Source organism: Agelaius tricolor, unplaced genomic scaffold, assembly GCF_023055355.1.
Source record: "Agelaius tricolor isolate 1412-34295 unplaced genomic scaffold, bAgeTri1.0.p SCAF_11, whole genome shotgun sequence".
In the NCBI taxonomy this organism is placed as follows: domain Eukaryota; kingdom Metazoa; phylum Chordata; class Aves; order Passeriformes; family Icteridae; genus Agelaius; species Agelaius tricolor.
The window spans coordinates 8788337-8799185 of record NW_027269271.1 but is presented as its reverse complement, the minus strand read 5'-3'; the positions used below and the strand labels follow the sequence as shown (position 1 = coordinate 8799185).

Here is a 10849-nt window from a genome sequence, read left to right as displayed (position 1 = left end):
ACATTTTGGTAACTTCTTGTATTTCATACAGTTTTGAAACCCTATTTTGTACTACTATCAAAAGCAATTGTACAATAAAATCAATTAACTGGATTTTACTGGAAATTTCACTGGTGCAGTAATATATTGTTGTCCCACAATTGTGAATATTAAAATAGCATAGGATTCTTCAATCTGATTAGATATTGTAGAATTCTATTAAAAGCAGCTTTTTGTGGGGGACAGTAATGTCTGATCTAGAGAGGTGTAGAAAGGGAGGCTTGGGCTGTGCATTTCAAAACTGGCTGGTTTTGGGGAGCTTGAATCCACTTTAGTAATGTCTTGAAGGGATCATGTATGGCAGCAAGAAAAGAAAATACAATTTCTGTTTTGTAAACATTGCAAGATAGTGATGGAACAACAGGCTATGTTCTAAGGGTGAATTTACAAATTCTGACCTGACATTTTAAGGGCAGTGATCTATGAGTTTTTTTTATTGCTATCAAGTGAGCAATACATACAAGCATGCATCTCCTCTGGCTGAAGAGATTGTGTTCATCACAGCATCCCTGTTCATTCTGTTCTCTTCTGCATTCTCAGAATTGCATTTTCTCAGAGAAAGGCCAAGATAATGCAAACTGTAAAATTATACCCACCCATTCCCAAATTTAAGCATTAGATCTCTAATGATGCTAAATCAACTGATAGCTATTAGTCAGTGAGTTGACTGTAAATTAGGTTCATTTGTTTTGTTTTGTTTAAAAAAAATACTTGGAAGAGGCTTGCTGTATTCAACACAACTCAGATAATAATAGTGGCTATGTTGTTCATGTAAGAAACTCCAAAATTATAAACATCTCTAGCATGCAACTGCCTGGTTTACTCAGGGGCTAGGCTGGAGGATGGGGGAATTGTCTATTTCCTCTGATTTCAGCCAAGGTAAATAATCTGATAACAGAATGCCCTTTAAACTTGGGACTCTGTGAGGGGAACAGTAATCAGCAAGCTGAAATTGTTCCATAAGCTCTTTGCCTGATTTCACTGTAAAATGATAAATTACAGGTGGCAAAGTGTGTCAAATGGAAGTAGAATCCTGCCAGTCTGGTGCCAAGTTATTTGGAGAACTAATACAGATGAAAATAGTTGAAAATAGTTTTTCCAGTGAATTAACTTGTTACAAAATACCATAGACATTAAGGCATTTGTTGAATACCTTTGAAAATTCAGTTAATTATTTACAAAAGTAATACTTAGGGAGTTTTCACAGTTGGGGGAAACTAGATGGAGACAGTAAAGATGAGATTTAAAAGCTATTTTATCATCCTAGTTATGGTGTGTTCAAGGAAACTCTTTGCAGAAGGTAAATACACTGAATTCTATTGTACATTGAATCTAGAATATGCAGTCTTGGTAACTTAAGTGCAATGTCTTTCATCTCTTTAATGAGTAAACACTGTTTTTTAAGTTTAAATACAATTCTGTTGTGACATGGCTGATTCCTGTCTAAGCCTCAAAGCTGTCATATTGAAATGTTCAGCCTTTAGTTCAGAAGAAATTTCTTTAGGAATGTTTTACAATATGTACTATTTGAAATTTTGTACTATTAAAACATTTCATATCTTGAAGTGTCTTGGGGATTGAAGTATTTTTCTCTTTGTTACAAAGCAAAATAGTGGAAGTTAAATGGAATCTGCAGAAGTTAATGTGGGGTGGTCCTGCATTTTTCTATCCCTGTTTTCAGCACTGATTTCTTTTGGTTGTTTTTGGGTAATTTTTTTTGTTTGTTATTTTGGGGTTTCTTTAAGTAACCTAATGTCATATTCAGCACTACTCTTTAAAAAGGTTTTCTTCTATTACTGGGGATTGTTGTTTTGGGTTTTTTTTAATTGCCATTCTGCTTGTTATTTGCTTAATTTCCATTTCTTGTTTCTTTTCTCTTGACTGTTCTTAAATTCCCTTTCTTAACAAGCCTAACTCCTGTATTGCCTCCTAGCAGCTTATCCTGCTTTTCTGGTAGCATTTTCTGAATTAAGGAGCTGAGGCACTGCTAATCCTGACACTTGTCACTGAATTTTACAGTAGGCATTGGCAAGTTTGTGCAGCAAAGGGTTCTCGTGCTTCTGAGCAAAATAGGGTAAAATAAAGGTGTCCTGCATCAGTTTGCTCCAGTTCACATTAGGAGGTTTTATTCTACAGCTGATATTCTTGTGAAACCCTAGGAATAAAAGCTGATAAAATTGTAGTATGTCTTCATTTCAGCAGGTCTCAAAAGGCCCTTCATGCTTGTAAGTATTCAGAATTTTGTTCTTGTTTGAAAGCCTGAATCAGTCAAGCTGATATTAGATAAATTAATGCAAAACCATTCATATCTGGGCTGGAATTTTTTAGTGGAAAACATATTGATCTTTTTACAGATACACCTTGTGATTTGCCACAGATAGAAAATGGAAACCTTCCCCAGTACTATTACAGTTTCAAAAATTACTATTTCCCTATGCATAAAGGAAAAAAGCTCTCCTATTCTTGTGTGGTCGGTTACACAACTGAAAGTGGGACTCAAGATGGAAGAATAACTTGTACAGCAAAAGGATGGGCTCCAGTGCCTCGATGCTACAGTGAGTTAGCTTTGTTCATCATTGCTCCCAGCAGGGGCATTTCCTGGCTGGCTTTCCTGGGGCATGGAGGAAAAGAAGCTGCATAACAGAAGGGATAAAATGTACAGGCTGCAATCAATTATTTATGTCGAGACTACATAGGTTTATATATGGAATATTTTTACAAAAATAGATATTTTAAGGGTATTTACCCATTTATATTTTCATATAAGAATATAAAGTTTTCCAGTTTTCTTAGTCTAGGAAAACTATTAGTTTTCCCTTAGATGTATAACTTCTTGAGTCTCCCTAGCTCTAGATTCCTTGGCTGTATTCCATGTGGTGGTTTGAGATATAGTTTGATGATTGGAGAAGAGTTTCTTCACTAAATTGAGAAAATCAGATTAGATCAGTATAGCTACAAACCCCTTCTTTTGCTTGCAGGAAAACAAAATTATTCCATTCTTTCTTTCTAACCAAGCTGTCTTCTATCCTTCAGGAAAATGCACCAAGCCTCTTTTGGAAAATGGCTCTTTTTACAGCACAGAAATGGACTTCAAAATCCATGAGAAACTGCAATACAAATGTAATCCAGGCTACCTCACCCCAAGTGGTGCTGCTGAAGATACAGTGCAGTGTCAGCCACAAGGATGGTCCTCCCAGCCAAGCTGTACTAACACACTTGGTAGTGTTGTGCATTTTTCTCCTTTCTAATCTCTTGCAGAAGTCTAGAATTCCTCTGTCCTTGCTGTAGGGCCAAACTGCCTATGACAGGCTGTCAGTTGAGTGCTCCTAAAGCAGGTTCTCAGCTGTACCTCTGGGGAAAAACTTGTCAGGTTTCACATGCACATGGTTTTGTGCATTTGTAAAGAAATGTAAAATGATAGCTGTAAAATGATAGATTGTGGTGGTGTTTGCAGGGGGCTCAGGATGAGGGAAGAGACGAGAATGTTGACTCTATGTTTCAGAAGGCTTGATTTATTATTTTATGAAATATATTATATTAAAACCATACTAAAAGAATAGAAGAAAGGATTTCATCAGAAGGCTAGCTAAGAGTAGAACAGGAATGGAACAATAGCAATAGTTTGTGTCTCGGGCAGAGAGTCTGAGCTAACTGACTGTGATTGGCCATTAATTAGAAACAAGCACATGAGACCAATCCCAGACGCACCTGTTGCATTCCACAGCAGCAGATAATCAGATAATCATTGGTTACATTTTGCTCCTGAGGCCTGTCGGCTTCTCAGGAGAAAAAAAATCCTAAGGAAAGGATTTTTCATAAAACATGTCTGTGACAATAGATGTAAATTGATAGATGTAAAATGAATCAGTAGAGATTAAATCACGCTGTTTCAAATAAAGTTTGTATGGGAATGGATTTCTTTTCCAAATGACAAACAGAAAACCTGTGCCAACAGCTGCATTTGTAGTTATTCATCATTTTACCCAGGATCTGGCCACTGTTGAGGTGTATCTAAGGGAAGCTTTGGAACACTCCCACAAAGAGCATGCAGTGCTCACGCCTGTGCTTTCTTTCCCCGAGAGTCGTGCGGGATGCCGCGGCTGGAGCAGGGCGGCGCGGCGCGGGAGGTGCGGCCCAAGGGGCCCCTGCGGGAGCGCTGCCAGCCGGGCCCGCGCACGGCCCCCGGGAGCGCCGCCGCCGCAGCGCTGTGCCTGCCCCGCGGCCGGCAGCTGCCCCCGCGCTGCACCGGTACGTCCCCAGCCCCGCAACTCCTCCGCTGACACTACAAATCACCTGCTGCTTTCTGCTGCTGCTGCTTTCACCGCTGTGTTTTCTTCCCAGGGATCACTTGCTCCGCTTTGAGTGAAGTAGCTCACGGAGGTTTCTATCCTGTGAAGAAAACTTATGAAGAAGGAGATGTAGTTCACTTTTTCTGTGACAAACATTATTCTGTCACTGGATTTGACTTAATTCAGTGCTATAATTTTGGGTGGTATCCAGACCCTCCAGTGTGTGAAGGTACCCGGCTTTTATAGTTTTACTCGGTCAAATTCTTAGAGAAAAGAAGGTGTGAACCTTCTTTCAAGAAATGCTTTATGAATACAAAATAAAAATACAGTTTGTAGCCTAAATGTAAATCAAGTGTTAGTCAAGGGGCAGGGAGCCAAGGCAACAGGAAGGGGAGCAATGATAATTGGAACTACATTTCAGTGAACTCTAACAGCAGAACAGATACTGTCTCTTACTGTCCAAGTTGTATCCCAGAGAAGCAGGAATCAGCAGTTACAGGGAATTTTTTAGACCCTGAAGCTCAATAAACTGTTCAGAGTACATGAAGGGTTGACCAGGTCTTCTTAATCCTACCTTGTGGGATGGGGAGGTACCTCTTGAGAGGCATTAAAAATAAAATTTGTAGCAAAGTTCTCCTTAGCTTGTGGTACTTTTCAGAATTGTACAACCTCCCCAACCTTTCCTTGTTTTGAACAGATTAAATAAAAGGTTGTCCTGAGGACAGGAATACACCTTTAGAAATTGCTATCACTTCCCCAGTCACTGGGGGATAATGGAGAGTCTCAGTAAAGCAAGTTCCAAAAGAATAAAAGGTGAAGCAGTTGAGATACAGAACAGAGCAGGAAGCAGCACAAAACAACCTTTACTACAGCTTAGACTCCAACCCTGTGTTTATTCTCATGACACAGCAGGAACTTTTCTTGAGTGAGTGCAGAGAAGGTGGAGATGCTCAGGAGGATGAAAACAAGGCCTAAATCTACTTTTGAGGATACAGTAATCACAAACTTAATTTGGAGATAGGAAATGGGCTATGGTTATTGCTTCTTCTGTAGCATTAGAATTAATACATAATCTGCTTTAAATAGTATATGAATGGAGGGTATGGGAGATCTCTATTTCCTGGAGTCCTACAAAGGAGATTTTTTTAAGTCTCTGTGGAGAAATTACAAATTTGTTTATAGCAGTACAATGACATCATACTACTTTTATTTTATATTTGTGGAATGCAAAATCACTTGTTTGTTTGGGTCTCCCATTGTATTAAGAAAATTTTATTAAGAAATTACTCTGGCTTAGCCAAAAAAAGCCTTTTGAGTGATAGGCTTGCATTGTGCATGGTGAGCTTAATTGTGTACATGGTTTTGGTAAGACAGAAAACAATATGCGTTTTTTTATTTTCAGATGTAAAAAATAAATGTCCTCCACCACCACTCCCTCATGGCCATTCCAGCACAGCCAGAAGAACATTTCGTAATGGAGACAAAGTTATTGTACAGTGTACCTTGGGAAGGAGAGGATCTGAGGAAATCCAGTGTGAAGGAGGAAAATGGACATCACCCTCTATCTGTATTGGTGAGTTAGTTACTTCTGTGAAGGCTGACAACTGAACTGAAATGATTCTTCAACCCATGCCTTAATTTTCTGGAGAGTCTCACTTGCTATATCTGCAAAACTGTTATCCTTCCTCTCTTAAAAGGCTTGAGAGACAAAGTGCTGCACATTTTACAGGCAGTCCGTGGTTCCCAGATTAAAAGGATGAGCTAGGTGAATTCAGCTGCCACCTGTAACATCTTCCCTGGAAAACTGGGATTATTACATTTTGGAGTGCATCATGTCTGCCTGTTTTAGTACTTTAGAATGAGCTGTTTCTGTGAAAACTGGTTCTGAGTCTCTGCTATGGTTACAGAAGCTGTGGATAACCAGGAATCTGGGACAGCACCACCACCACTCGAGGCAGATGCAGAAACAAAGGCAAACCAAACACATCACAATGAAGATGATATGAGTAGGTGAACATTGCTCTTCTATTTAAAAGGGACTCTCCAATCCAATTTTAGGCATTTTATGACTACTTTTATTCTTTTGCTATAGGACAGTCCCTTATTCTTGAAAATGCTTGCATGGGCAACAGATGTCAATGTAGCCAATAAATAAAAGGCTATTGTTGCTTTTTTCTTAATTACACCAATAAGCCTGCTGTGTATTTGTAATTTTATTTCATACAGAGCATTTATATTCAGTCATTTTGTACTCTTTAGTATTATTTGGACATGCAGCTTCATGAGTATTTTGTTGTTCCTTGATTAATATTTACAATGAGGGTTTTTTTGAACCACTCATAGATGAAACATTTAAAGTAACAAATAAGATGGTCTACATCACATAAAAAGAATTAAACTGTATTGAGTGTAAAGAAGCAAGAGTCAAAAATAGGCATAGATGTAAAGTGTGGAGGGAAATAAAATGCATGTCTAAAATTCAGAAAGTCAAGTGTAGAGTTTCCACAAATGAAACCTGGAAAAGGAATTGTATTGGTTTGGATTCTATTTGTTTGCAAATTTGTTTGCTCAGTCTAGTATTGGTCTTATACTTTCACCTGTGTTAACAATGTTATAATCTAATCAAGACTTAATTGCCTCTCTCTCTATCCCATATTAGAAATGCAGCAAGACTGTGCCTCTCCACCTGTGATTAAAAATGGTGCTGTCCTGGGCCCAGTACTGGCAAGTTACAAAAATGGTTCCTGGGTAGAATATGTTTGTCAGCATTACCACTTTTTGGATGGGCCCAGCACTGTTTATTGTCACCAAGGAAACTGGACAGAACAACCAACCTGCTTAGGTGAATCTTAGAAGGAAAATTACAAATTACATTGTCATATGTAGTATAAAAAGGGAAAATTGGAAGGAACCTCTAAATAATCTTTTCATTACCATCTTTCCTCTTTTGTTTGAGTTAATAAAGATTCCAGAAATATGAGGATGAACCAAAATTAAATTTTTAGCAGGCCTCTCCTGCTGGGTATCCTCTGGCCTGTTTTTAAAACCAGCCAATTAAATAGATTCCTCTGTTTCCTGAATGAGCTATTCTAGTATATAGCTATTCCTGTTTCCTGGGAGGATTCTCCAATTTCTTTCCTCCATATTGTCCATTCAGATAATTTCTTCCTGTCTTTCAATAGATGATTAGAAGAAATGGTGTAGCCATTCCCAAAATTGCTTTTAGATACAATTAACAAAGAATTAGCGATGGCTTCTTGGACTTTTGTTTTTAAACTTTCAGGCTTTTTTTTTTTTTTTTTTTTCTTAATTATGTGTCTTTATATCTGTTGTTTCATGCTGGCATGGACTTTCAAATTTTCCTGTGCTGCTTTTATGTATGCTGCTCAAAACAATGTATAGAACCCCCTGGAGAAAATTACCAGTGCTAGCAGGAATACAAACAAGAGTTGTTTGTTTATCTTTCCTTCCTTCCTCTAATGAAACAATTAAATTTTACTAACATCCTGTGTTAAATTGGCTCACCTTTCAGTTTGTAATCTACCATGAAAATGAAAATACACAATCAGTTCAGTTCTAATTGCATATTTCTAAATGAACAGAAGTTACCTCATCTAGACTGAAATTTTTGGATCTGAGTACTCAAATTTAAGAAATCCTGTGAAATAATGAAATCTCACTTCCTGCGAGCATTATTTGTCTCATTAGCATCCCAATAAGCCCATCATCCTTTGCATGTTTTTGAGATTTCTTTTATACACTCACCTAAACAGACCAGAAAGAGCACATGCTGATGTTAGCTTCAGGAGAATTCCATGGGAGTTTGGTGTTACACTGAGCTTCAGGAAAATTCCACAGGAATTTGGTGTTACCCTGCTGTCACCAGACTGCCAATAACTGAGTTCTCCTTGCCTTTCCCTCAGCAAAGCATCAATAAGGGTCTTTATCAGCCAGTGATTCTCATGGAACTTGTAGAAATTTATTTTGTAGGCTTTATTGATGGTGAACAGTGGTTTCAGAAGTTAATGAGATTAATCATCTAATGGGAAGCTACACTCTCTGATGTGATCCTGGCACTGGGTTTTAAGAACCTGTCAGAAAGCAGCCATTCCTTTTGCATGTATTTGGTTTTTGTTGTCACTTCAGACATTTTCTTTCATTTGCATTTTTCTATGCATCTGTAGTTCTTTGTCTTGCAAAATTCAGAAGCATTTTAGAATTATTGACATGGGGTTCTTTCTTCACTCCTACAAAAGGGAGCTAAGAAACCAGTTAAGGTGGCTCCTTATTAAAATACATTTTTATTTCCCAGAACCGTGTACTCTGAATGTAACTGATATGGACAGCAACAACTTAACATTGAAATGGAGACGGGAAGAATTAGTTTTCCTCCATGGAGATCTCATAGAGTTTGAATGTAAAGAGGGATATAGTTTTCTCCAGACTGCCATTCCATCTCCTGGGAGGACACAGTGTGACCAAGGCAGACTGAATTATCCAAAATGTGTTATTCAAGGTAAAGCAATAATTTTTTTTATTGCATTTTTAATTAATCAATCATCTTAGACCTATTTAGAAATTATTTGATTTGCTTTTAGTGTGGGCCTGGAGCCTGTTGTAAATAATGAGTGTTTAGGCTTCAACAATACAGATGCACAAGGCAACTCTATTGTTGAATATAGCCAAGCTTGGAAAAGTGATACACCTCCCTTTGCTGTGCAAGGCTGTAGAAGGGAGGGGGAAGCTCTGCTCTGAGCCCAGAAAACTGAAAGCTCTGTAGAAAGAGAGCTGTAAAAAGAAAACCTTCATGTTCATTTAATTTTTGATAAAGCAGCCAATTTGTTCGTTTCTTATTCTTAAATGTTTTTATTGTTGTTGCAGCTGCTACAGAAAAATGTGGCTCTCCACCCTCTATTGCAAATGGAGCTCTGACTGTCCCAGCACTGCCCCAGTATGACAGTGGCTCTTCAGTTCAGTATATTTGCTCTGACTATCATTTTTTGCAAGGCTCTGAGAGAATCTACTGCTCTGAAGGACAATGGACCTCACCTCCAGTTTGTATAGGTAGGTGTGATAAACAAGATAAAGAAGCACTTATTTCTATATAGAATTCATAGCCTCAAGGAACAGCCTGGGAGTGACCTGGAAGGGCCATCTGGTCCAATTCCCTGCAATGAGCAGGGCTGCTCAGAGCCCTGTCCAGCCTGACCTTGGCCTTTCCCAAAGGAAACAAAGTAACAAATACTTTCTGGGAAAAGGGAAAATAGGGGAAACTGTTCCCGTGTTTTCCCCTTCTCACTGGTGGTAATGACTTCCTTATGTCTAGGCTGAATTTATCCTCTTGTAGTTTAAAACCATAACCCCTTGTCCTACTGCTCCAGGCCATACTGAAAAGTCTGTCTCTTTCTTATAGGATCTTCTTCTTTTATGCTCTGGAAGGGTGCAATGAGGTCTCCCTGGATCCTTCTTTTTGCCAGGCTGAACAACCCCAATTGTCTCTAAAATCAGATCCTTATAATTTATAAATTGAGTATTGTCAGCCAGAACTTTTAAGTCTCAATTTCAGCGTCTTCAAATGACATATGAAAGTTTAAATAGAAGCAAGTTAAGCTCATGTGGTGTTTTTTATTTCCTTAACTATAGTATGCCTGCAGTAAAATAAGACAATAGGAAATAATTAGCAGTTTTAGTGTAGCCTGGTCAAAATAGTCTGTTCAAAAAAGAATCAATTTATTAGCAGTGATCAAGTCTCTCTTTTTTAGAGCCGTGTACTTTGTCAAAAACTGAAATGGAGAAAAACAATGTGCTGCTGCAAGCATTCTATGCAGACCAAGTTTACTTTTACCATGGGGATTATGTTGGATTTTACTGCAAACAGAACCATTTTGGAGCAGAATCTGGCACAACTTTATTTCAAGTACAGTGTGAGAGAGGACAGCTGGCATATCCAAGGTGTGTTGAAAGAGAAATGCAAGTATGGACTTGAGGAAAGGCCATAGGAAAGGTATGTATGTGTTCTTTATCTCTTATAAGCAGGTGAATTAGGGTGGCCTCGTGTTCTCCAGGTTGCTCCACTCAGCTTTGGGAAATGAGTGTTGAGTTTGAGCTGGAGGGGGATGGAAGGGAAAGGCCTTTGTGGGATGAGGATGAGGAGTGCAGCACAGGGATGCAATATTAGCATACACATTGAAAAAGCTGGAGGAAGGACTTGTACATCTTAACAGCACTCATGTCTCCCTTCACAGGTAAGGAGCCTCTAAAGGACTGAACTTGAGGAACAATATAAAACAGAAAATAAAGTTCTTAAGGGATCTGTAAAATTTACTTAAAACCTAAAACTATACAAATTGACTGAGAAGTTAATTTTTTTTAAAACCTATTTTAAGAATATTAAAATCCAAGTACTTGATACAATTTCCTATGACACTTAAATATTGATAGTCTTAAGGGTCTGCCTGAGAACAAGTGTGACTACAGCTATGAAGAAAATCCAGGAATATGGACAAAGTTTGCCTTGCATC

At 38.3% G+C, this 10849-nt stretch overlaps 1 protein-coding gene across 1 annotated transcript; it reads left to right on the top strand.

Annotated features, from left to right (window-relative positions):
• The first annotated feature begins 1260 nt into the window (after positions 1-1260).
• Positions 1261-10485, top strand: LOC139594226 (coagulation factor XIII B chain-like). The gene is made up of 11 exons (XM_071436015.1): positions 1261-1339; positions 2394-2594; positions 3073-3258; positions 4120-4287; positions 4381-4557; positions 5731-5901; positions 6236-6334; positions 6988-7170; positions 8641-8844; positions 9210-9392; positions 10091-10485. The coding sequence occupies exons 1-11, from the start codon at positions 1261-1263 to the stop codon at positions 10312-10314; spliced, it is 1875 nt and encodes a 624-aa protein (XP_071292116.1). The 3' UTR covers positions 10315-10485.
• The last annotated feature ends 364 nt before the right edge of the window (positions 10486-10849 follow it).

Excerpts from the sequence above, each read along its gene's own strand:
- LOC139594226 (XM_071436015.1), top strand. The coding sequence starts at position 1,261 with ATGGAGACAGTAAAGATGAGATTTAAAAGCTATTTTATCATCCTAGTT. Across the intron at positions 5,902-6,235 it reads ATCACCCTCTATCTGTATTG|AAGCTGTGGATAACCAGGAA; the intron begins GTGAGTTAGTTA and ends CTATGGTTACAG. Across the intron at positions 9,393-10,090 it reads CTCACCTCCAGTTTGTATAG|AGCCGTGTACTTTGTCAAAA; the intron begins GTAGGTGTGATA and ends TCTCTTTTTTAG.